This window comes from Pelodiscus sinensis, chromosome 5 (assembly GCF_052426305.1).
Source record: "Pelodiscus sinensis isolate ZL-2025 chromosome 5, ASM5242630v1, whole genome shotgun sequence".
In the NCBI taxonomy this organism is placed as follows: domain Eukaryota; kingdom Metazoa; phylum Chordata; order Testudines; family Trionychidae; genus Pelodiscus; species Pelodiscus sinensis.
This window is the reverse complement of record NC_143056.1, coordinates 5,639,071-5,666,678: the sequence shown is the minus strand read 5'-3', so window position 1 is coordinate 5,666,678 and position 27,608 is coordinate 5,639,071. Positions and strand designations below refer to the sequence as shown.

Here is a 27,608-nt window from a genome sequence, read left to right as displayed (position 1 = left end):
CCTGTCCAGACATTGCCTGACTTCTAAGGTACAGAGACTGCTCCTCCAGAGATGAACATGGCTTAGGAAAGAATACAAGTACCATCTGGTTCACATGAAACCGGGAAACCATTTTAGGCACAAGTTGTGGATGCAGTCGTAAAGACACTTTGTTTTGGAGACTTGTGCATAAAGAGGCTCTGCCACGAGAGCTTGCAAATCACACACTCTCCTTGTGGATGTTATCACTACCAGGAATGCAGTTTTCTGACACAAAAGCAGAAAGATTAGACTGTTAGGATTGAGTTAAAGCCCCACACAGGAACAAGCTCTCAGACCATGAAATGTAGATAAAGGAGATCTTTTTAAGAACCTTGCTACCATGGCACTGGAGAAGACTTATCTTCCTGGCATTAGGGGAGAGGACTGAAGTGCCAATAATGCTGCCAGATGCACTTCCAGTGAAGTGAACACAAGCCCCAACACCTGAAGGTGCAACAGTACTCCAAAATGTACTGAATAGAGAAGAGTGTTAGTTGGATTCTATGGACTAATGACCACATTGAAAATCACTTCCATTTTGTTAAATTGGGTCATGATGATGGAAGGCTTTCTGTTGTTAAGAAAGCCTTGTTGGACAGCCACTGAAGACAGCTCTTCCTTCTTATTCAGCCATGCAGCAGTTACACTGTGAAATACGGGGAGTGAATGGAAGGATCCAAGGATGACCTGAGGGATGACTGAAATCAGAAGAAAGGCACGGAGGAGAGCCAACTGCCAGCTGAGGTGGAATGCATTGGACAGAGAATGTAGACTCAGGTCCCTGTTACGTTGACAGCATAATAGGCATTTTCCTTTGTCCCTTGTAGCAAACAGGTCCATCATCAGGATGCTCCAAGCTGTGAAGATGACCCACAAGATACTTTTCTTTAGGAACAATTTGTGACTCAAGGAAAAATATCTGCTGAGATGAGCTATGAGATTATTATGAACCTTGAATAAGTGAATAGCTATCAGAGTAATGGTCACTGCAATGCAGAATTGCCAGCGTCTGACTGTCTCTAGCCAGAGCAATCTGGAGTGTGCTTCCCATTACGGTGGTATTGTTGGTAAGTATGCGAACTACTGAGTCTCTGATATGGCCCTGAAAAGCATGACATGCATTGTAGATAGCCTAAAGCTCCAGCACATTGATATGGAGTAAAGCCTTCTGCTCCTACTACACTCTCTGCATTTTCAGTGACACCACAATAAGTGCCCCCACTCCCCAACTCATCAAGGAGGCATCAGTAAAAAATGACCTGGTTGATGAGGACCAGACAGAGGAAACATGTTGCCAGATATTCTCCAGATGCATCCACTGCTGCAAGAAGTCCAGAGGAGACTGATGAACCAGTTTGTCGAGAGGGTGAAGAGTAGGACGGTAAGTCATCTTGAGCCACATTTGAAGGGGGTGAAGGCACAACCTTGCAAACTGGACCAGCTGCATTCAAATGAACATATGGCCTAAGAACCTCAGACACCCTGGAACTGTCACAGAAGACAGAGTCTGCAGACTAAGGCCGAGGGGGTGAACAGTCTGAACATAGTTGATTGGAAGAAATGCATTCAATATTATGAAATTTAACAGGGCTCCAATAAATCAATCTTTGAGCGGGAGCCACGGTTGACTCCCCAGTGTTTAGACTGAGATCCAGATGGTTAAGCATTGTGATGCCAATGCAATCAAGAATTTCCTCTCTAGATGTGCCCCTCAATAATCAGTTGTCTAAATAGGGGTAAATGTGAATTCCTTTCTTCCTGAGATACACCACAGTATTTTATTAAAACCTGGAAGGCAGAAGAGAAGCCAAATGGAAACAGTATGACCTGAAAGTGGCATTCTTCCATAACAAATCAAAAGAATTTTCTGTGGCTTGGCAAAGCACCACATGAAAGTATGCATCCTGAAGGTCCAGAACAACAAATCAGACATTCGGCAACTACAGACGGAGTCAACAGACTGACCATTAGGATCCTCACATATCTGATATATTTGTTGGGGCTGCAAAGGTCAAGGAAGGGTCTTATCCCTCCCTTGAATATGAGTACCAGGAAGTGCCAGAAGTAGAAGCTATGTCACTTAAACGTAGCCTTAGTCATCATTTATTCTGACTGTGAAGTGATACTTGAAATCAGATTAGTAAGATTAAATCACACGTCAGCATAATTCTTTGCTGATTGTTGTAAGTGTCTGTATTGTACATCTAAAACTGAGGAACATTTTTAGGTTTTTATTAGCTTTTCTTTAAATTCAGCTTGCTTGCATGCATTTTCATTTTTCTATGTTGTCTAGAATTTCAGATTGGGAAGTTCTTTGGAGCTTTATAATTATGTTCATGTGCAAGTTGTGATATGGAATTCAGCTTCTTCACCCAATAGTGTGAAATCGCCTGAGCTGAATTACAGAGCAAATAACAGATTTTGCCTTTTGCAGTTGTACACCGTTCCACATGGAGGAGCACAAGTCATGGGCATAAGTTACAGCTAGTATTGTGCTATAGCAGTGATTCTCAATGAGGGGTCCCGGATCTCCTGAGCCCATGAGCGAGCTTCAGAGGGTGTGCCAAGCAGGGCCCGCATTAGACTTGTTGGGACCCAGGGAAGAAAGCTGATGTTATCTCTGGAGTTGAAGCCCTGAACCCTACCATCTGATGCTGAAGCTAAAGCCTGAACAATGTTTTTTTCACAGGGCCCCCAGCAGTTTCTCTGCTTGATACCCCAAACACAGATGCTGGCTTTTACATGCAGAAAAACAGTTGTTATGGCACAAGTGTTCTCTGGAGAGGTTATAGGATGTTGAGGCAGGGCAAGACCCTCGAGAAGAAAAAAGTTGAGAACCCCAGTCTTATAGCACTTTGTTAGTTGGAGTTGGTCCTGCTTTGAGCAGGGGGTTGGATTAGATTACCTCCTACCCTAATCCGCTATGATTTTATGATTGAGAAGTACTGTGCTATATTAGCATAGCAACGGTCTTAGTTCACCTAAAAATGTCATAATATTGATGTCAGAATAAAATAACCTGATCTGAAGATGCCTAGGATCTAACTGTGGTGATCAAGGTCCAAGCATTGGGACAGTGGGATAGCCTGTCCCCAAAGTGTGTGCATGTGTGGGGAAAGGGGAATGAGGAGAGAAGAGCAATGACTGAAACAGTGCTTTGGACCAAGGAGTCAAAATGGGTTCTTGGAGGACAGTGCGTATACTGGCTGAACCCACATCCAACTACTTTCTCCTGTGTGCACACATCTTAGTGGAATACATATCTGCATCTGCTATAAGAATAGTCACAATTACCAGATAATGAACCATATTTTTGCTTCTCTGAGTATGAATCCACTCTACGGACTGATAAGCAATGCCCCATCTGCAAGGTGGGACTGAAGAGTCATAACTGCCACGAATAAACAGTGCCCTATCAAACTTGGCATCTGATTTTGCTGCCAACTCCAGGGATTAGGGTTTAATAACCATAAGTCGAACATCGTGTAAGGAGCATCAGCTGTTAGAGCTTGGAGTTTGCTGACATAATGGTCACCAAAAAGGCCATCTTAAGAGTAAGGTGCTATTAAGAGCAGTTTAAGATAGGCTCAAAGGGGAGCTCCCTGAGTCTTGAAAGGACAATATCCTATTCCAGAAGAGGTTCCTTTACTGGCAGGTAAGTATAGAGAAACCTCTTTAAAAATCTGGATGCTGTGAGGTAAACGTGACTGGATGGCATGACAAAATCATTGTAAGGTGGATCTTAATGGAATGGAATCAATGTACATAGTGTTTCAAATGCAGAATATAATCCAAGATTTTAGCTACAGGTGCCTCCAATACATCAGGTGCTGGGTTGCCCAAATTGAAAATAATTTTCACTTTGGGTGTGTCTAGACTACAGGGTTTTGTCGACAAAAGTGGACTTTTGTCGACAAAACTATACCTGCGTCCACACTGCCTTCGAGTTATGTCGACATAACGTTGACAAAACTCAGCAGTTTTGTCGACATATGTAAACCTCATTCTACGAGGAATAATGCCTTTTGTTGACAGAGTTCGGTCAATAGAAGGCATTATTGCATCTACACTGTCCTTTGTGTCCACACTGTTATGTCGACAAAGCGGCTTGTTTTGTCGACAGAACTGGATGTAGTCTAGACGCTCTTTGTCGACAGAAGCTTTGTCGACAGTATCTGTCGACAAAACTTCTGTCGACAAAACCCTGTAGTCTAGACGTACTCTTTGAGTGGTTAAGAGTGACAAACAGGTATTTGTGAGGGTATAAGCGTATAATGTGTGTGAATTAGTAATTTTGTAATTACATATAAAAATCAGGAAATTATGGAAAATTAGGCAGGGTCGGCAACTCTGGGGGTTCATGACAGATAACTCTACTTATGAAGTCTGCTAAATCATTGTTGGTTCCTTTCAGATGGAGAGTTATTGGGGTTATATCCCATATTTTTGACACCATATCCACAACTTGATTCTGTCCTGGCAAAGGCTGGTGAGCAAGAACATACTTGATTATTTATGCAAGAACATTTCAGATATGTTGTCTGAGAGATCCTTCTTTAAAACAAGTATAACAGCTCTGCAAGTTAATCTGATTGCTTGTTATTTATGAGAAAGATCATTTCTTTTGGATCCAAATTCCTTGTATTTGGAGGCCATCCAGAGATGTGCCCCTATCCATTCCTGATGGATCTGTATCAGTGTCTTTAAAGGAGGTGGTGTGGAGAAGGGGACACCACTCTGAGCATTTTGGGGTCAGAAAAACAATTCAGTAATGACACAATGTAAGTGGAGAATCACAATATGCAGGCTCATTTGATGATCCAGCGACGATCCAGGTAATGAAACACGAACCATAGCTAGCCTTGTATTACATGTGGCCACATGCATACTAATATGTAACTTAGAAGTCTGAGGCAGGTTCTTATTGTGTCTGATGGATTCATTTTGATGCTGGTGATCATCATCTAGAGCAGTGTTTCTGAAAGTGTACCATGGAAACACTTTCAGAAACACTTTAACTGGCTGCCCTGGTTTGTTTATGTACCAGCGCCGTGGCCATGGAGCCTCGCGGTTCCCATTGGCTCAGTTTCATCTTCTGCAGCCAAGGGGAGCTGCGGAAAGCGGCGTGGGCTGGGTCACCACTTCCCATGGCTGCTCTTGGCTGCAAAGAACGAAACAGAGCCAATGGGAGCCGCGAGGCTCTGTGGCTGTGGTGCCAGTACATAAACAAACCAGGGCGGCCAGTTAAAGTGTTTCTGTGGTACACTTTCAGAAACACTGCTCTAGAGAGCGTAAAATCTGTCCTCAGAAAGGTATGTGTAACAAGGCAGAACCTCCTGGAGTGTTCCCTCATGGCTACAGGTACTACAGCCTCAGTATTCCTTTTTTTGTTCAATAATGCCCTTGGAATAGGCTAATTTATTAACAAAATTTATTTCAATATAAACTCGCAAAGTATACTCCATCATCATAATGCAAAAACTAGGCTCTTCAGTCTCCCTTTTAAAATCAGATTGGTAGATTCCAAGACTTCTCTCTTGTGCACCCTAGCCAAACTCAAACCCCAGATGAAAAGTGCAAAACCGAGTCTGCTGGCCTTCTGTTTAACAAAAATGCAAAAGTAACCAAGGTCCATCCTTTCTGGGCTTATATTCTTAGTCCCTCCTGGGTTCTCCCACAGATCAAAATTATTCTTTTGGGCCTTCTTCTCCCTGAAGGAGACAAACTCAAAGATGTCAGCAGGAAAACTTCCCTCCACTGCTCTCCTGGTTCTGAACTTTCTTGACTCTTAAGATCTTAAGTTTTCCTAGGTTCTTCCCAGCTCCCTGTTTCTTGTCTGGAACATCAGCCCACATGATTACTTACCAGGATCTTTCTTCTCCCTTGGCTTAAAAGTGGTAAGTGGGAAAACTTCCTCTGTTGCTCTCCTAAGCTTGTGCTTTTACCAGGTCTCTTCCTCCAACTGCTTTCGGGGGGAATTCCAGCAGCTTGCTCTCTCTTGAGACCTTCCACCAAATTAATTTCACCTTCTTGTGCCCTCTTCCAGATTGCTGTCTGACCCTTTATATATGTCAAGCATATTCTCTTCAGTCCCATTAAAAGGCAATTTAGCAGGCCCAAGTGGATGGGCCTGTTCCCTTCTAAAGGGGACAATCCACTTAAGACACTATTTCCATATAACCTAGATATAGATAGATGTGAATGGCTTGTCTCTTCAGACAGGCCACCACAACAGTAGGCATTTTGTGAAGACTCTCAGTGCTGTGAACAGGTTAAATGGTACAATCTAATACTGGTCATGACAGGGCCCTACTGATTACCAAAGATAATTCCTCTGGACTGGATGGATCACACATGTTTTGAAGGCCACGAGCCACAAACCAGTCTCTAGCCTGAAGAGAATGGATTATGGAGACAAATTGTTATCATTTTGAATCTTAGATGGTGTACATATTTGCTCATTCTTCTCAGATCTAGGATAGGATGAAGACCCCCTTTTTTCAGATGTTAGGTGTTACATACCAGCTAACAAGGGCACTGGCTAGCTGGGACTTAGAAGCGACTACTCTGATTTTAGAGGTTGCCATTTTTTTCAAGGTTTGAAATTTCTCTCCCTTAGTTCTCAAGAAGATATAATGTTCATCATGCATCCCTGGATTTCTTTGTTCTGGTAAAAAAATAATGGCAAACAGTCTGTCACGTGATCCTTGACAAGACAAAAAAGGCAGCAGTAACAGCTGTCTGTAAGAGAAATGTATCCATCACAAGAAGCCTAAAGGCTTAGAATCTGCCACTGTAGGTTACAATAGTAGTGCAAAGCATCAGAGAAAAATTAAATGTTCTAAAACATTAAAGAAAAAAGAAGATTTGATTGAGAAATTAACCCTGACTAACAAGATGAGAAATATCAAAGGAGAAGAAATTTCCACTAAGTGGTAGCAGCAGACACTGCCGTCTTGCTGCAACAAACAACAAGAAGGAATTGAGGGGTAATCAGGGCCACTCTTCACTTGGACAGCAGTGATGGGCATAAGACTATACAGGTGCAAGATTGGCTGAAAGGACACTATGTTCAAAGATTCTAATCCTTTGCAAAAGACACGTGTGCACTTAGCGTGGGATCCACACGGACACACACTCGAAGAAGTTTTATTCCCAATGAAATGACAGTTGGGCAAATTAGGAAAGAACAGAAACAACGGCTATCAAACATCAGTTCCTATTTGTCTACAACAGCTACATGAAAAACAATATATAAACAATGACTCCTATTCTCAGTGGATTCTTTCATCAGTGCTCCCTACCAAGCATAATAATAGGTAGCAAACAAATACCTGTGTTAATTTGAAAAACTTTATCATAAAGTAAATATTTAACAAATATTCTTCCCCTTTAAATTCTACTTTATTTTTTTAAAATGTTTGTCTTAATATACATTGAAACCTTTCCTCAATCTAGACTATAAAGAGCCTCATCTATAGGACATAAGATCTATAGGGACTGTAATATTAAAAAGACTTAATGAAAGTAAAATTTAGGTATAATCAGTGGTAATTTACCTATGTCTGAAAACGAGACAACTAAATCACTATATGCTGTACTGAAAATTTGCCCAATAGTGGTCCTTGGAGCAAAATAGAGAACAGTTTAGTAGCCATTACAAATTAAATTAAATTAAATTAAACTGACATAATAGTGTAACAGCTGTTGAAATAATTCAAAACTCCTATTTTCTTCCCAGAAAAGCTACTGTCATAGCATTAAAAATATTGTTAAATAGTTCTAATCTGTTATCTATAATAACTAAGTGGCACATGGCCAGACTTACCTTCCAGACCAAACCCAAGTGTCTAAATTCAGACAGTGCAAATCATTCATTCTAGTTTGCTAAAATAAAACAACAAACAAAAATTCCTTAAAACAGGTGGTTTTAAATTAGGCATATGATAAAATAGAGTATTAGAGAGCTTCATAGATACTATATAGTTTAGTAATATTATATTAAAAGAAATTTGTATTCAAGTAGTTCAGCCCAATAGTCTGAAAATTCTCCAGATCAGAAGACAGAGTTACTCATCCTGTGCAGTAATGAAAGTTCTTTGAGACAGATGGAGTCTGCTTCCCTGCACTAGTGACTGGAGATTTTCAGTAGCAGTGCCCATTAGGACCACACATGCACCCCCCATCTTGTGCTGCTTTTGGAAGCTACACGGTGCTATGCAGCCAAACCACTTTCAGTTTCTTCTCTACTACAGTATTCATGTCTGAATTCTGAAGTAATGGGGAGGAGGGCAAATACTGGATCACCCACAGACTGACACATCTTGAAGAACCTCAGTAACTGCACAGGGTGAATACCCTTTTCTTCTTCAAGTAGCGTCCCGTATGGGTGCTTTACTTTGGGTGACTGGAGAGTAGTGTCCCTCATTGGAAGGTCTTCACAGTTGGATTTGTGAGTTAAGCTAAGACAGCCAGTCCCTAAGAGCGATGAGGAGACCCGAGGAGTCCTGTGGCACCTTATAGACTAACTGAAGTGTAGGAGCATAAGCTTTCGTGGGCAAAGACCCACTTCGTCAGATGCATGTCCCTAAGGCTGTGTCCAGACTCAGGGGTTTTTTCGGGAAAAGTAGCCTTTTTCCGAAAAAACTTCATCTGCGTCTAGACTGCAGCCGCGTTCTTTCGAAATTAAATCGAAAGAACGCGGCTTTTCTTTCGACGGCGGTAAACCTCATTTCACGAGGAAGAACGCCTTCTTTCGAAAGTGCTTCTTTCGAAAGAAGGCGTTCTTGAATGTAAATAGGGCTTCTTCGAAAGAGAGCATCCAGACTCACTGGGTGCTTTCTTTCGAAAAAGCGGCTTGCTCTTTCGAAAGTTCCGCGTGCAGTCTAGACGCTCTCTTTCGAAAGGGGCTCTTTCGAAAGTATCTTTCGAAAGAGGCTTGCAGTCTAGACATAGCCTAAGAGAACATCCGATGTTGAGTCCTGGACAATTTCACAATGTTCGGTGAATGTATGGGCTGATACTCAGGTGGTTGCTTTACAAATCTCTGTGATTGGTCCATTTTTCAGGAAAGCTATAGAGATGGAAATGGATCTGGTGAAATGTGTTCGAGTTCTGGGGGTGATGATGGTGGTGGTTTGCAAATCATATTGATTATAGCAAAGGTGAATGCAACCAGAAATCCATTTTGAGTCTTTGTTTAGACATATCTGAATCTTTTCATCTTGCAGTAACAGACAGGAATAATTCTGGCATCTAAGTCTAGCCTGTGGAGCCTTGCTTCCCTTTTATTTCCATGTGGCATGAGGAAGAATGATAAATATTTTTAACAAGAAGGAAAGAAATGAGGGAAAAGCATAGTTCTAACTAATTATATCGCTAAAACAATAACACCACAATACTAAATAGGCTCTGCAAAGGGCTCTATCTCAGGCCAAGGACAGTACAGAAAGAAGGAACTGAAGGCAGTTTGGACACATAGTGCTCTGCACAGTGTTCCCCAGAAGCTCAGGTGATTAATGAGCTCCACCCGGCACCCAGTCAGAGGCTCCTTGCTGACTGACTGGGTGGGGCTGATTAATCATCTGTGAAGCTCTGCTGCCCAGCATCTTAGAGGGAACATTGGCTATGTAGTCACCAAAAGGGGAATGAGGTGGAGTATGTATGGCCCAAATAAGCACTGCTACCAAAAATCACTGATCATGGACATAGGGACATAAACTCACCTAAAGTGGAGAATCCATATGGGGTACTAGTTGAAGAATCAGCATTTCTTATCTTTTGTAAAAAGAGTCTATTTGAAAATGAACTATTGGCACTTGTCTCCTTCCTAGACAAATTTGACTGGCAATATGGGACCAGTTTCCTACTTCTTTCAGTAGTGTTTTAATGGTTTATTTTTTAAAAGTATTATCCAGAATAGTGGTAGTAAGTGTTACAATATGGTTAGCATGCTGCATATAGTTTAGTTTTTCTATATCTGGCCTCATTTTGGCCAGATCTATTGACTTACTATCTATTTAAGCATTTGGGCCCATATTTCAGGAGCTTAAATAAATTTAAAAATCTGGCCCTTACTGACTCCTGCTTTCTGTAATGTCCTGGCATGTATTATATTGGGGAGAGGAGAGGGAGAAGAAAGGAGATAGAAGTTGGTAGTATCATATATTTCCTCTTTGATTAGATGAGATGGTACATAAAAACATGAAAACCACAACATTAAAATGCACCACTTGCTATTATTTTGTTCACTGAAACAGAAAAAAAAGTAGTTCAACCATGTAAGCCCTTCAAGCTGTGTTTAGCACAGAATACAAACATCCTATCACTTGGTTGAAACCTACCATAAATCATACGTTAGTTTTGCTTTCAAAGAAGTCGTGTTAAGGAAACATACATACAGCTTGCAAATTTTATTAGGTTTATGAACATTTTAGGGATACCGTATCTATCCTTATAATATAACAAATATATATCTTTTCATTATCTTTGAAATGCCTCATGCCCTGGATTCATCTGAAGATATGATCAATGCTATCTGCACAATGTCAATGGACTGGGTTATTCTCCCAATATGTGACTCTCACCTTATTATTGAAAGTAACACCACTGTTTCAATTTTTTAGATTTAAAAAAAACCCTTTTGTTTGACTAATTGTCATATGGTGTTTTAGGTCTAGCTTTGTTCTGATGTTTAACGCAAATAGAAAATAGCTTTACTTGTTTGAATTCTCGGAATTTACTAATAAACATGCAAAACAAAAAAATATATTTTATATGAGCTAAGGACAACATATTCAATTAAAACAGAAATTAACATAAGTTAGGGCTAAATTGTGGCATTTACCCACCACTCTCTAAGCAGGAAGTAGTGCAGACCTAACAGTCAGACTGATCTCACAGCTGCTTCACTGGATGTGCCTCCCCTCTGTGGCTAGCCATCTTTGAAGACCAGTGGAGTGGTATGTGACCATGGCCTACTGATGCTCTTTTTTGGGCAATTTGTGTTTTCACCTTTAGGATTGCACAGAAGATTTGAGAGACAGGAGGTAAAGATATCTTGGGACTTCTCTCCCTGAACACATGGGCTAGGAGCAAAGACACTTTTGGCTCTTCTGGTACTGCATAAATACATTGCTTTCCATAAGTAATTAGCAAAAAAAAATACTGTTGCCAATAAAATATTCATTAAATAACTACTAACCAGCACTCGTCCTCCAAATATATAACCTTTATTTCCCAGCACAGCACATGTATGTGCTGCTCGAGGCTGAGGTGGAACTCCACCCTGAAAATACCAATATAAGACATTTTTAGAACATTAATCAGTGTCAATAAAATTCTAACTGCAAGTCACTAAGACTTGATATGCAGCAATAAGATTGAAATGTATCCCACATGAGGGCAAAATTGCAAATGTACAAAACAATTTGAGGGAACATCCAAAACTTCCAAGGCATTAGGACACTTGGCATAGTTATAGTAGAATTCAGTCTTAACTGAATTCCAGCACCTGATTTCCAATGCTTATTCCAGTTTTACAGCAGTGAAACTCCACTGCTTTCTAGAGTTTTACCAGTATAAAACTTCAGTAATACTGGTGGAAAAGTCCTCTAGTGCCTATTTTTCAGAAGTGCAAAGGTCCATATGCGGTCACCTGTGTGGGTGGGCGGGAAAGCAACAGTAGGGCAGGAATTTTGCAGAGGGTTTAATAAAACTTTGACTTCTTAAACCTACAGAGTTGGTTTATGGTCAGGATTTCTGGTAACTAGCAGGGATGTTAGCAAATAGTCATTTAAACAATTAACTGATAAGGTTGGGCTTATTGGTTAATCATAATGTTTGCATGAACCCCCCTCTCTTGGGATGCTGGAGCAGCCTCTGTCCGCAGTGGGCCTGGGCTTGCCGCAGACAGATGCTGCTCCATGAGATGCCAGAACAGCCTCTGTCTGTGGGAAGCTCAGGCCCCCCTGTGGACAGGGGCTGCTGCCACGGAGCAGCCTCTGTCTGCGGTGGGCCGGGTTCACTGCAGACAGATGATGCCGCCACCCCACACTGCTGCCTCTGTATCAGAGGCAGCAGCACAGAATGGCAGGCAGGAGCCGGTATGCACAGGGAGCTGATTTTTAACCTGCTGCTGTATCAGAGGCAGCAGTGTGGGGAAGCAGGGGGCTCCCAGAAGTGGGGCTGACAGTGGGGAGTGCACTTGCTGCTGGCACCATCCCTGGGGGTAAGCATTTTAGTAACCATGTAACTGCTAAAAATTGTTGCAGCTACAACATTACTAAAAATACACAATATTTAACATTCCTAGTAACTACTGGGGATAAGTTTTAGATTGTAGCTTCCCCTTTTTCTGCTTAAATATCTTGTCTGTTGTGAAGGTCCTCCCATGATGTAATACTGAGTAGCAATAATAAATACCTGGCTCTTCTAGGGCACATCTACACAGCAGGGCTAAAGCTGAAATAAGCTATGCAACTTGAGCTACGTCAATTGCATAGCTAAAGTTGAAATAGCTTATTGCGGCTTTTGGCACCATCTACACAGCAGGAAGTCCGAGAAAGAGCACTCTTCCTCTGACTTCCCTTACTCCTCATACAATGAGGGTTTCAGGAGTCGCAGTAAGAAGTCCTCCATCTCAACATTATTTTGACATTATGTTGAAATAACTGCTTGTTGTGTAGACACGGACTTTGTTATTTTGCAATGTCAGTTATTCCAAAACAATGCTCCTATGTAGACATAGCCCTAGAGTGTTTACCATCCATAGGTTTCAGTGCTTTACCAAAATAAATCTCTTAAACTTTGTATGTACTATTCAATCACCTGATGCCATAGGGAGTTTTCTGCATATAAAGAAAAAAATAAGGATTGCAAGACTATAAGTTTCAGCTTTTAATAGAACACTTTGCTTGATGTCTGGTTTAAGAAGTTTATAAAACTATAGGCAGTCACATAAAAGAAACACGAAAGTGTCAAACTTACTATGTTATAGTTCTTCCACTAAGTTTTTAATAGAGTCTGTGTAATCTTACCAGAATTTTGAGGCTCTACGTTATGCTATAATACACAAAAATGTTTGCATTACAGTTTTATTGAGAGCTCACTAAGAATATATGTCATTATTGGAACAATATTAATATACAAGAATCAGAGGGGTAGCCATGTTAGTCTGAATCTGCATAAATGATGAGAAGTCCTGTGGGCACCTTATAGACTAACAGATTTATTGGAGCATAAGCTTTCATGGGCAAAGACACACTTCGTCTTTGACATGCATTGGACGAGGTGGGTCTTTGCCCACAAAAACTGATGCTCCAATAAATCTGTTAGTCTACAAGGTGCCACAGGACTTCTCGTTATTAATATACAAGAATTTCTTATATGCAAGACATCAGTTACTGCTCCTGTTCAGACTGTAAAAATGAATTCGCTTTTCTCAGCATTAAACCCTGGATGCAACAGGTTCATAAAGCATAGCAACTGCATCTGCAGATTATTCATTCAATATTAAACATATTTTTTCATGAATATCAAAAGGTGTAAGGGCTACACTAATAAGTAGGGATGTTAAATCCCGTTTAATTGGTTAAACGAAGTGCTAACTCTACGTTTAACTGATTAAAGGGAAGGGGACTAGAAGTCAGCTAGGGGCTAGTGGGGTCAGGTTAGAAGCAGCCCCTGCTGCAGGCAAGGACTGCTCCAGCCCAGCTGCTCCTGGCCCTGTGCAGGCTCTGCTGCTACCGTGGCTTCCCGCCCCCATCGGGGACTGCTGGCTTCTAGGGTGATGCTTACCAGGTAACGGTTTAACCAGTTACCCATGAACACCCCCACTAATGACTAGTGACTCAATTTTGCAATTGGAACTGCATGGATTGTACCTGTGCCTGCTGGATCCCCCACTGAAGTCAACAGAATGCAACATGAGTGCAACAGTCCTTTCATCTGGATCCTAATGGATCCTTGTGATCCATTTTATCCAGCATTCTTTTTCCAACACCAGATGCTTCAGAGGAAAATGCAGGTAGCTAGATATACGGTGATCCTAGTCCTTGATAGTTAGTCTGGTTTAAACCCATGGATTGTGGGTAATGTAGGCAAAAGAAGGCACTGCCTTCCCAAAATTGCATACATTGCGTGGCTTCCCGGGAGGGCTGGGACCACGGTGTGGGCACCGCCAGCCACTGGGGAAGGCTGGGCCCGCTGCATAGCAGCTCAGCTTCCCAGAAACCAGGGAGGGCCAGGTCCCACAGCGCAGCAGCCCGGCAACTCGAGAGGAGTGGGGTCTGTGGTTCTGTAGATCGGTGGCTTGGGTGGGCCAGTGCCACAGCACGCCAGCCCGGCTCCCCAGCAGCCATCTGGGTGGCCAGGAACGATCCGGCTTGAGGGCTGGATTTGGGTGGGGCTTGGCTGGGGGGGAAGTTGTTGAAGGGGCATGGTTTCAGGGGGAAGGGGTGCGGCTTGGGCTTGCCTTCACTAGCTGGGCCTTACCTGCCACACGTTTAAACCCACATTTTAGTGTTCTTCTCCTTTCCAATACTCTTTGTCAGGATCAATAACTGTAACAATGGATATTCTTGTATCCAATCCCTCTTTGAATTTTACTACATTTTTGGCCTCAACAACATTGAGTAGTATTAACTTTTAGTATAATTACATCTTGTGTGGAAAAACAGTTTTGAATTTGCCACTTGTTACTTTCATTTATGTTCCCATACTCTTGTGTTATGAGAGAACATGTTATGAGCCTGAGAAATGCCAAACATGTTTAAAATAGTTCTCCTTTATATAGTTCTCTAAAAGACAGTTATTATTCAATAGGTGGCAGAAATTACAAAAATGTACAGAATGATTAAAGGCTTAAAAAAATACTCACCCTAATTGTTGGTTGAAACCAAGTTTGTGTGTTTGTATCAAAAGCATGAACATCGTTATGCCATCCCCAAAATATCTGCCCTTCCTAAAAATAAGAGTTAAATATCTAAAATTATATTTTTTCATTTACTTAATATCAATCCTTTTGTTTTATCAAAAAGGTTTAGGCAGAAAAATGACACATAATTTTCTGTTTTTAATCAATAAATACAGGCATGCACTTATTTTTCAAAATACTCGGAAGGTAACATTTATAGAAAGTGACTAACATTTAGGAACTCTTTGAATGACAGTGGGATTTAGGTCCCTTAAGAACAGTCATGCTGGGTTAGACCAAAGGTCCATTTAGCACAGTATCCTGTCTTCCAACTGTCGCCAATACCAGATATATCAGAGGGAATGAACAGAACAGGTAATCATCAATGGATCAATTCCCAGCTTCTGGAAAACAGGCTAGGCACACATTCCCTTCCATCCAGGCTAATAGGTCTATCCATGGCTATCCTTCAGGAAATCATCTACACGTTCAACCTCTCTAGTCCAGCACTCTCTGGTCCAACAGCATCCATGGTCCATCATGATTTTAGTTAGCTGGATGTCCACTTATCATTGGTGTGGTCAAATATCCCCTGATCCCATAAAGTCTGTTTACAGCCACCAGTCCTGGCTCTCGGTGTTCTATGCTGTTATTTAGATCTAATTTACCCTTAAATGTCTTCTAAGAGCCCAGTAAGCAGTGGAAGTGTTGGTAATGCTGCTAGACCAGGGGTGGGCAATAAAATGGAGGCAGTTCTCCAGGGTTAGCCCCTAGTAGGCCTCTGTGACTATACTTGCCCGCACTTCCCAAGTATGTGCAATTGCAGTTCCCACTGGCTGGGAACGGAGATCCGTGGCCAACAGGAGCTGCAATCCCTGTACCAATGGAGGAGCAGGTAAATATGATTGTGTAGGGGCCCACCATGGGCTGGTCCTGGTGGACCGGATCCAGCCTGCAGGCCGGTATTTGCCCATCTCTGTGCTAGACAATATTGATATCCCATGGTTCAGAACCAGTCAGGTCCTGAGGGTGCCAGACTAAAGAGGTGTAACCCGAAGTTCTTTTTTTAACTCAAAAAGTTGTTTTGTTTGTTTCAAACCTGCGGCTTCTTAATTTCATTTGATGACTCCTAGCTCTTGTGTTATGAGGAGTAAATAACATTTCCTTACTTATTTTCTCCACACCAGTCATGATTTTATAGACCTCTGTCATTTCCCCTTCTTAATCGTCTCTTTTACAAGCTGAAAAAGTACCAGTCTTCTTCATATATCCTCATATAGGAAACTGTTACATGCCCCTAACATTTTGTTGCCAATTCCAGTATATCTTTTTTGAGGTGAGGTGACCACATCTGCACACAGTATTCAAGATGTGAATTTACCATGGATTTATATAGAGACAATATGATATTTTCTGTATTATTTATCCCCTTCTTAATGATTCCCAACATTCAATTAGCTTTTTTAACTGTTGTTGCACACTGAGTGGATGTTTTCAGAAAATTAGCCATAATGACTCCAAGATGTCTCTCTTGAGTGATAAGAGCTCATTTAGACTCTATGTTTTATGCATAGTTGGGATTATGTTTTCCATTATGCATTACTTTTAATTTATCAACATTGAATTTCATCTGCCATTCTGTTACTTAGTCACCCAGTTTTGTAACTCTTCAGAATCTGCTTGGACTTCACTATCTTGAGCAATTTTGTATCTGTGACTCCTCCCCATTCTTTGTGAAAATTAGCTTGTGAATATGAAATGCATAACTCAAAGATGCTTTAAACAAAATACCACTTGTAACCTAGAAATTTTACTGTTACAATCCCCTGGATTTATATATCCTATTTTTGTGCATATACTGTTCTTGTATGTGAAGTTAGACATATAAAGCATGAATCTGTTTATAATTTTAAATATGCTAATGTGAGCCTTTACTGGTGCCCAGGAATCCTAATGTCTTTACTCAACGACTTGTAAACAGCCTTGTTTCAGTTGGCTCTAGGAAGACAGGTGACCTTACCACCTGGTACTGGAATCTATTTCAAACTTATTTTTCCAGGGGAAGGGGATGACAAACAAAAGATTCCCACCCTGTCGGAGAGTCTATTTAAATACCGGAAAGCTATCAGCCCTTTGTCTTCAACTGGCTTTTGAAACTGCCTGGCACACTGTAAGAGGAAACAAAGAACTTTAAAGGGCTAGAGACTCAAAACAGAGTAAAAGACTTTGATTCTGGTTTGAAACTAAGACCTGAAATAAGAACAGCTGTTTAGGGTAAGAATTTCTGTGACAAGTTTCTTCATGAATTAGAACGAGATATGTGTTTTCTATTCAATTTAATTTAGTAACTTACTTTTATCTGTCTGTTTTCACTTACAACCACTTAACTCCTATTGTTTGTACTTAATAAAACACTTTTGTTTACTATCAGGCCCAGTGTAAATAATTTTTATCTGGGGGGAGCAACCACGGTGCATATCTCTCTTTCATTTATAAAGGGAGCTTACCTGACAAGCTTTCACTATGTCAAACTTTTACACAGAGAAAGATTAATTTCTTTGGGGAGTTGGTTTCCTTGGTGTTGTGCCCTATAATTGTGTCCTTCCAGAGCTGAGGTGGTTCAATGTCTGTATTGCTCTGTAAGGGGTGGTTACCCCAACTCTGTGCCTTGTTTTGGGGAGACCAGGATCTGTATAGCATGACAGGATGTTGGTGAGCCCCAGAGAGCAAGAAGGTGGGCATCAGTGGCATGATCAACAACCTGGGGAACAATCTCAATGGGTCTTCTGTGACCATAACCCATCACAGTATCATCTGCAAATTTTGCCACCAACCAGACTGTTTACCTCTTTTTCCAGATCATTTATGAATATGCTGAATAATACTGGTCCCAGTACAGGCCACTGGGGGATACCACTAGTTACCATTCTCAATTCTGACAACTGACCCACTTATTCCTACTCTTTGTTTCCTGTCTTTTAAACAGTTACTGATCTGTAAAAGGACCTTCCCTCTTATCTCAAGACAGCTTACTTAAGAGCCTTTGCTGAGGGCCCTTGAAACAAATTTTCAGAAAATGTAAGTATAATATGTCCACATGCATATTGACCCCCTCAAAGAATTCTTGTGACTGGTGAGGCATGATTTCCATTTACAAAAACCATATTGACTCTCTTACCCAACAAATCATAATCATTTATGTGTCTGATTATTCTGTTCTTTTATGACATTTTCTTGTAGATTTATACTAATATTTGATGTAAAGGGTCTGTTCTCTCTTTGATGGATCTAACTCTCGTCAATGGCAATAACAACTGAACATGCACAATATAAGAACGGCCATACTGGGTCATACCAAAGGTCCATCTAGCCTAGTATTCTGTCTTCCAACAGTGGCCAATGCCAGATGCCCCAGAGGGAGTGAAGAGAGCAGGTAATCATCATGTGATCCCTCTCCTGTCATACAGTCCCAGCCTCTGACAAACAGAGGCTAGGGACACCATTCTTACCCATCCTTGCTATTAGCCATTGATGGACCTAACCTCCATGAATTTATCTAGCTCTTTTTTGAACCCTGTTAAATTCCTGGTCTTCCCAACATCTTCTGGCAAGGAGTTCCGTAGGTTGTCTATGTGCTGTGTGAAGAAAAACTTCCTTTTGTTTGTTTTAAACCTGCTGCCTATTAATTTAATTTGGTGACCCCATGTTCTTATATTATGGGAACAAGTACATAATTTTTCCTTATTCACTTTTTCCACACCAGACATGATTTTATAGACCTCTATCATATCCCCCCCCATGTCTCCTCTTTTCTAAGCTGAAAAGTCCCAGTCTCTTTAATCTCTCTTCACATGGGACCTGTTCCAAACCCCTAATCATTTAAAAAATAAAAACATACTCCTCAATAATTTTCTAATTAAGGATATTGTAATAATTTGCTATGGGAAACTAGGTGGTACCTTCTTCTAGGTGTCTTGTGGTAAAGATATTAACTTTGGATAATAAATTAAGGGGAGATATTTGGGGACAGAGAAAGCTATGAGGCTATAACTGCCTGCCATTACTTCATATAGCTCAACACTAGAACTTTTAGTAAGTGAAAACATCTAATTGAAATAGAGCTATTTCACTTTTTCTACTTTAACAGCACTTTGTTCTTACTCTATTGGGGGAATCCAGCCTTGGATATTCACAGGAAATTGTAAACTGAAATCACAACTGATTTTTCAAGATTCAGTTTTGTATTACAGGCAGTCCCCGACTTACGCGGATCCGACTTATGTTGGATCCGCACTTACGAACGGGGCTCTCTCGCCCCGGAGCTCACAGGCAGCGGTCAGCCACCTCGAGCTCCGGGGCGAGAAAAGCTGCTCCCGGTGCCCCTGGTCTGCTGGGGACCGTCCCCAGCAGACCAGGGGCACCGCGAGCAAACCCGCAGCCGCGGCGGGGTCCCTGCTCTGGCAAAGCCTCAGAAGCGCGGGGACCCCGCCGCGGTTGCGGGTTTGCTCGCGGTGCCCCTGGTCTGCTGGGGACCGTCTCCAGCAAACCAGGGGCACCAGGAGCAAAGCGGTCCGGCGCCAGAGCAAAGCCTCAGAGGCGAGGCACCCCTGCTGCCGCTTTGCTCCCTGTGTCCCTGGTCTGCTGGGGGGGGCGCAGCTAGTGTGCCCCCCCCAGCAGACCAGGCTTTTGTTGTGGACCCTGGGGCAGAGCAGCTGGGGTGCTGCTGGGTTGCTCCAGTAGCACCGCTCCTCGGCGCTACTGGAGCAACCCAGCAGCACCCCAGCTGCTCTGCCCCAGGCATCCTGATTCAGCCGCTGCTGGTCAGTTTCAGCAGCGGCTGAATCAGGACTCCTGGGGCAGAGCAGCTGGGGTGCTGCTGGGTTGCTCCAGTAGCGCCGAGGAGCAGTGCTACTGGAGCAACCCAGCAGCACCCCAGCTGCTCTGCCCCAGACGTCCCCAAGTCAGCCGTTGCTGAAACTGACCAGCGCCAACTACAGGAAGCCTGAGGCACAGTTGCTCTGCCCCGGGCTTCCTGGAATCAGCTGCTGATCAGTTTCAGCAGCAGCTGACTTGGGGTTCTTAAGTTGAATCTGTATGTAAGTCAGAACTGGCGGTCAGTTTCAGCAGCGGCTGAATCTGGACGCCAGTTCCAACTTACATACAGATTCAACTTAAGAACAAACCTACAGTCCCTATCTTGTACATAATCCGGGGACTGCCTCTACTGCTAATACAATCGAATAGCAACAAACTAAAGAAGAAACAGTCTAATATCAAATGGTGCAGTACAACATGATTATTTTACATGTCTTCTGAGATTAATGTAATCAGCAGATGTGAAAATAGGGTAAATCCAGTTTGTTTATAAATTCAAACAACAAAAATTAGAATAGTTTTCAAAAAGTGAAATATTTTTTCAATTATCCAAAAATTAAAACAGCTTGTATTTAACCTCACATTTTACAAAAACTTCCAATGACTGAAAATTCAGCATATAAAATATAAAGTGAAAAGGACCTTTTGTGAAAGTTTCTTGAAGTAAACAAAATTGAGCATAAAATGGTAATCATTTTACAGACTACTTTCCATTTGTGCTCCATTTTGCTCACCTATGGAGTCATTATTATAACTCAATAATAGATATTGGAGACTTGCTCCACTATTATTACAAGATTTCTTTGAAGAGCGGAAATTATTCAAACAAAAGTAAGTTAACATTAATATGCCAAAACTTTTCATTATGAGGTATTTCTAAATAAGCCTCTCTGGATGAAATCCTGGTCCCATCAAGGACAATGGGAACTTTGACAACCACTTCAATACGACCAGTATTTCACACTTTAGATTTTTTTTAAAATAGAGTATAGCCTAGACTGTTCCTAAATCCAATCCTGCTGCAAGCAAGGGAAATTTCATTAATTTCAACCACTGTCCATCACTCCCCTTCAGAGGACCTCACAGAAGCCCATTTATCCTAGCAATCTTGCCCAAACACTCTACCTGCTACACAGAGGAAAGACATCAACTTCTACTGTGTTCACCCTCTCCTGGTGTTGTAAAACCTAATATATACATCATATTCTACTAAGAGCTCTCTTTCAATAGCGTTAAATGTCCTTATTCCAGGACTGAATCTGACCCTTTGTTTTAGTAGCTCTGGTTTCTTTAATTGTTTTCTGTGTTTTATAATACTTTTCAACAATCAGAATGAATTTTTTTTAAACAATAAAATATCTTACCCAAAATGCATCATGAACATCAAAACACTCACTCAGTTCATTGTATTTCCTACATCCATAACCACCAAAATATATTAATCTGGAAAAAGAAAAAAAACAATTGACCTTGTACTTGTTTTTAAATTAATGTTTACATTGATATTTTGATAAAATAAAAATTAAATATTATAGCTTAACAAATATAAGTCTGTTAATCTTTAAATGTATAAACAAAGAATATTACACACTGTATATAGTTACTACACAAACTTTCTGTTGCTAAAAACTAGGCATGTCAACGTGTAGTCAACGACATGATTAACCGATAAGCCTTATCTTGTTTAATCTTATCAACTACACGCACTCCCCGCCCCTGCTGCTTCTGTATCAGAGGCAGCAAGGGCGGAGGAGTAGGAGCTGGTGCCTGTGAGGAGCTGGCTTTAAGCAGGCTCTCCACAAGCACTAGATCTGCCTGCCCCCCTCCGTGCCCCACACAGCTGCATCTGATACAGAGGCAGCAGTGCGGAGGCTGACTGGAACTGATATGCAAGGGGATCCAGCTTTCAAGCAGGCTCCCTGAGTGTATTGGCTCTACAGACTCACCTTCCCCTTCCCCTTGCCAGCAAAGAACGGAGGCAGGAGCCAGTGCTGGGGAGAGCTGACTTAAAAGCCAGTTCCCTCCAGCACCAGCTCTGCAGTGCCACCTGCCCCCCTCCCAGTGCTGTTGCCTGTGTGTGTGGGGCAGGGAGGGGGGGAAGCAGAGGAGGCTTCCGTGAAGTAGCTTCTGTCCATGGTGGCCCGGGCTTGCCACAGACGAGCTCCCTGCAGCCTCTCTCTGCAGCAAGCCTGGGCCTGCTGCAGACAGAGGCTGGTGCCTGGCAGCAGCCCGTCTGCGCGGGGTCCAAGCTCCCTGCAGACAGAGTCTGCTCCGCCTCCCATGGGTTAGCTTCTGTTTGTGGCAAGCTCAGGCCATTACACATAGAGGCTGCTTCGCGACAGACCTCTCTCCCCCTCCCTGCAGCAGCCTCTGTCTGCAGAGAGCTTGGACCCCCCACGGACAGGGGCTGCTGCCAGATCAGCCTCTGTCCACTGGGAGCTTGGAGTCCTGCTGACAGGGGCTCCTGCCACCCCGTGCTGCTGCCTCTGTATCAGGAGCATGGGGCAGCAGGCAGCCGGTGTGCATGGGGAGCTGGTTTTTAAACTGGTACAGAGGCAGCAGGAAGGGATGGCAGGGGGCTAACCTGGAGTGAGGCCGAGAGTTTACTGGCTTCTGACTCCGCCCTCGGGGACTATCAAATAGTCATGTAACCACTAAGATTTCATGCAGTTACATAACTATTTTATTACACTATATCTAACATCCCTACTACATACATAAATATGCCTGATAATTTCCTTGGTTCTGTGGGTTTGTAAGTCAAGCTACATGTTCTACTCCACACACAAACTTATCACACCTCACCATTACCAAAACAACTACTCACCCCAGAAAAGGGCTTAAGTCTGACCCTTTTTCTCCCTTCTGCATACACAGAGCCCTTTCTCAGATTATATTTTCTTCACTAGTGATTGTAAACATTTGGTGTTGTAGTTTGTTAATAATTTAGAACAAAAGGGAGGTTAGAAGGGATGGTGGAAGACCGACACCCCTAAGAAAGCAGAGGTATAGCAGCTCTTTGCATATTTCTTAGTAGCGTGCAAGCTTCTAAGACACACTCATCTTCAGATTCACATCATCTGAGGACTCATGGCAAATTTTAAAAATAGAGTGTACTTTTCCCCCAAATACATGCATTTAATAAAAATATTGAGTTAGTTGCATATTTCAGCCTGAAATAGGTGGATCTTAATTCTGTACATAAATTCAACTTGACTTTTAATGGATTAATTTAGTGATTCCCAGTGATACAGTGATGTCAGGCTGCAAACTACTGGATGCCAGGCTGCAGCACATTGCCAGGCCATGCCCATGCCGGCTGCTCTAGCACCAGGGCTGTGGTATACCTTAGGCACGTGCCTGGCAGCTGCCGCAGCTGAAGCCAACTGTTTGACAGTGGCTCTGTGGACCAGCGCGGGGGTACACCCTGGCTCCCTGAGCTGCCACATAGCAGCCAATTTCAGCTCTGGCAGCCGCTACGTGGTGCTGTAGATACCTGCAAATTCTGATCTTAATGACTGTATGCAAACATGCAAATAAAATGTTATCAGTCCACCAAAAGTTTATGAATGGGTTTGCCGGACCACAGTATAAAAAAAGTTGGGAACCACTGGATTAATTCATGCTATTGAACAACCTGATACCAATGGCTAAAAAGAGGGGGATGGCTTCATACATGTTTATACATCTTGCAACTAATTCAATTTCAAAGCCAAAATGCAGTACTAAATACAAAACTGTTACTATTTTAATCAAATGCTGTAGGACCTGGAGTCCAGAAATCAATAAAGGGATAAAATAAATGAATGGTTTATTTTGTTCACTATATATCTTGTAACTCTTATTTGTTTACAATATCTATATGCAGTTGATATCAATATATACAACTGATTTATTTCTCGGTGACTAATTCTAATACCATAGCTACTAGGGATGTTAGCGTGTACCCGCTTACACAATTAACTGATAAGCCTGGGCTCATCAGCTAATCCTAATGGTTACATGCACCTCCTCTTGCTGCCTCTGTATCAGAGGCAATGGGGGTGGGGGTATGTGCAGGAGCCTGTACCCATGGAGAGCCATCTTTTAAATTGGCTCCCCACACATGCCAGCTCCTTTGGAGCCGCCTGCCCTCACCCACCGCTGCCTCGCACAGAAGCAGCAGAGGAAGAGAGGGCAGGCAGGAGCCAGTGCTCGCGGGAAACCAGGTTAAAAGACAGCTCCCTGCAACCAGTTCCTGCCTGCCACTCTGTGTGTAAATGTGTAATCCCTGAAAAATTCAGCAGTTACATGTATACAAAAATAAATGTTTGTTAACACCTCTACTAGCTACCTTTCATAGTTAATATAAAATCTAAACATTTGTTTTTAGTTTAAATTTAAATAATTTAAAGCACTTTTACAAGCAATATCACTAAATATGCAAAGTAGCATTTGCAATAAAATTATGGAGCTAGTATTCTCAACGTAGCTCTTTTTTCCAGAATTATTCATTTAAATACCCTTTCTTGCTCTCAATATTTCTGCAAACAAAAATAATTTGAAATTATGCTGAATCTAAAAATGTTGAAGCGTATTCTGTTATTTCACAAGCAATGAAAAATTCAGTAAATTAACCTTAATACCTGTTTAATACATCATCAAGTAATATTTAGCATCTGAATAGTGTCTTGCATCCAAGACAAAAATAATTAAATCTCACAATAACTCTATAAATTAGGGTTGGTAAATATAGTTATTCCAATTTTACAGATGAGAGACAAAGATGTTAAGAGGTTTGTCCAAGGTCAGACATAGTCATAGTCTGAACTGGACTTCAAGTTTTGTGTTCTACCTATACTATAACACTTCTTCCCCTTGATTAGTAGGTATTAAGAATACTCTTGATGTACTACCTGTCCTTATACACCCAGCAGGAAAGCTTGTCACGTGGTGTAGGAGGTTGACCTTTAAAGTCTGTAATTTTTTTCCACCTATAGGTTCCATTTCTTGTTCTCAAATTAACATAATAAAGCTTAAAAGAAAAATTATCATATTTTAGTGTGAAGTAAATGATTTTGAAGAATCAAACACAAATCTGCAATAGTTATGATTACAAAAAACATTTTCTTATAAAAAAAATCTGAGAACAACAGACAAATTGTAATGTTTATTATAGTAAAAGATTATAGTCAGTGAACATATCACAAATAAAATGCAGGAAGAAGCAGCACAATCTCCCTCTCTCACTCTGCTAACCCTGTCTCTGCTGACATCAGTAAGAATGTTGCCATTGATTTTAATGGAAGCACTATTTCACCTGTTAGTTCAACTAACCTGCAGTGCTTTTGCCTTGACCTAATCAGATTTTCTGTATAATGATTTTATAATCAACACTGCCTGTAGACAGAGCATTAGATTGAGACCATTCAACTCATTTCACTTGTTTTCTAATCTACACTGAAATTCTGGTTTCCATTCCATTAATCCAATTACTTGCAGTCAACAGGGAAACTAGCAGTCATATGTTAACATTGACTAGTTATTAACTGATTATCCCAGAAGCATAAATGTCACATGCTCACTAAAGAGCAAAGAAAAAGTAACACTTCTGAGGTAAGTCTAATTATAGTTACAAATATATTGCCCCCACAGAAATACAATTCATTTTAGAAATATTAGAAAACTTGAGAAATAAAAATCAAAAGATACTGGACATTATTTTTCAATTTAACCTAGTCAAAACCCCCCAGTGCAGCTAACAGGAGTTGTGGAGATTCAGCGGTCTAAAAAATCAGATTTACAAAGTAAAGTATTTTAGAAGACATCTTTTCTAATAATAAACCAAATCTCACCCTTAGATTTTCCCTCTAGTTAAACACAAGGTTAAATGCTTTGTTAAATGAAGTTCTGCATTAATCATCATTTAATTAAAATACACTCCCAAATAAAAAGATTACAATACCCGATTACTGTATCCTTTATCATCAAATCCGCCAAATATATACAGTTTTCCATTAATGCAAGCTCCACAACTTCCTGACATAGAGGTAGGTAGCTCTCCTTCCATTTGGTGCATTGTCCTGGCATTTAATAAATATATTAACATCTCATAATTTTGCTCCCAAACAAATCAAAATACATCAAAAGCAAAGTGGTACTAGTAAAGGATATAACAGGATGGGGAATACAGAGTTTCTCGGGAGGAGGGCACATCAGCAATCTGGTCAGTACTATCAGGTGTGGGAGGACAGGTTGGTTTTGGTTTTTTTTTTGCTGTTAAGCTCTAGCAAGTCTCCACTGAGCATGTGCAAACTGTAGTTTTTCAAATGCTTATAAATAAGCCGCCATACCTGGGTGGAAGTTCATTGAGATGGCAAAAGACACATCCCTGAAATAAAAGCCACCTCTTGCCAAATTTCATCTCTGCTCCAAAGCATGAAGCCTTTCAAAAATAAGGGGTTAGTAATTTTTTAACTTGGGCAAAAAAGCATATTTTGGCTGAAATTTAAAATATCATGTATATCACCAGACACCCAGCATGGAAAATTTCAGCCCACATGGCTAAAGTCTGGCAAAACTATAAGCACCTAAAACAGGGTTTGATAATGAGATGTATCAGGCAAATGTAATAATTGGCATTTCTACTATACCCATCTCCCAAGAATGCAAAAATTCAATTTGATATAAAACTTATTATATTGCTATTGAGGTGTATGATCTGAATCTGATTTAAACATTTAAAATACATAATCGATGCAAACATATTTCTGATATGATTAAGTAAGAAGAGTAAAAAGAATCCTACATTGATCGTACACTGATCCTTGAGCCTACATGGATCAAGTACCCTCATTTTATTGTATTTAATCATTTTAATATAAGAGTTAATTTAGACAGTATAAAAACAAAAGTGGTTCTTTTAACAAGTCTTAAGCTATGTTTAAAAAGTTAACATTTAAAACATCCCTTAAAAATGACTGTGGTATAACATAAGTATTTTCTAATCTGAAGAAATTTTTCAAATATATACATCAGAGACTAAATGAATGCAGACTATCTAAGCAGCCAAGTGAGATGAAACAGATCTCATTTATGTATCTGAAATAAGTCTTTTTACTGTAAGTAATAATACTCAGATATAAATAGCAGATTTTGCACAGTCATTAAATATAAATAAAATGGCTTACCATAACCCACTGTCAATTTCATAGAGCCAAAGCTCATCATTAGGCAAATACACTTCATTTTCTTCAATTGACTAAAACAAAAAATGCAAAATATGTAATCAGTTATATATCATACATCATTACAATTCCAAAATCATCAAATTGCGTGCTACTTGTGAACATTTCACAACTTCTAATGAAACAATTCACAAAGGCTGCATAAAATTCTTCTGCTCAAAGTGTGCTTCCTGATAGTTTTAACTGGAATAGCTCAATAGTAGGGATGTACAATCATGTTTAAAAAGTTAACCAGTAAAGTTTAACCGGTTAACCAGGAACCCAAAATGTGGCGAGCCTGGCTGGAGTAGCTCCCACCCTGCAGCAAGATGAGCCTGACTGGGTCAAGTCCACTACATGCTCTGAATTTCCCATAATTAATAAAATCCTATTTGGCCATAACAGTTTAGTAATTCGCTATTCTATACAGTCTAATACAGAATTCTCCCCTGCTGGTGTAAAGACACTATATAGTGATGAAGCGTGTATAAGATGGTGAAAAACTATAAATGGCCCAGAATAACCATTCTTATGTTTGCGAGTAGGTGTTGATAGATGTTTGGCTGCACGTGTGTATTCCTCTGAGTGTTGCC

General features: G+C 41.0%; 1 protein-coding gene across 1 annotated transcript in view; it reads right to left on the bottom strand.

Annotated features, from left to right (window-relative positions):
- KLHDC1 (kelch domain containing 1) overlaps positions 1-27,608 on the bottom strand; it is a 51,558-nt gene that overhangs the window by 11,536 nt on the left and 12,414 nt on the right. The window contains exons 3-9 of the mRNA XM_089778267.1: positions 26,980-27,050; positions 25,755-25,872; positions 24,706-24,824; positions 21,175-21,253; positions 14,900-14,983; positions 11,225-11,308; positions 7,850-7,908 (exon numbers count right to left, since the gene is read on the bottom strand). Of these exons, the coding sequence (XP_089634393.1) occupies positions 7,850-7,908; positions 11,225-11,308; positions 14,900-14,983; positions 21,175-21,253; positions 24,706-24,824; positions 25,755-25,872; positions 26,980-27,050 (614 nt within the window). The remainder of the gene's footprint in view (positions 1-7,849; positions 7,909-11,224; positions 11,309-14,899; positions 14,984-21,174; positions 21,254-24,705; positions 24,825-25,754; positions 25,873-26,979; positions 27,051-27,608) is intronic.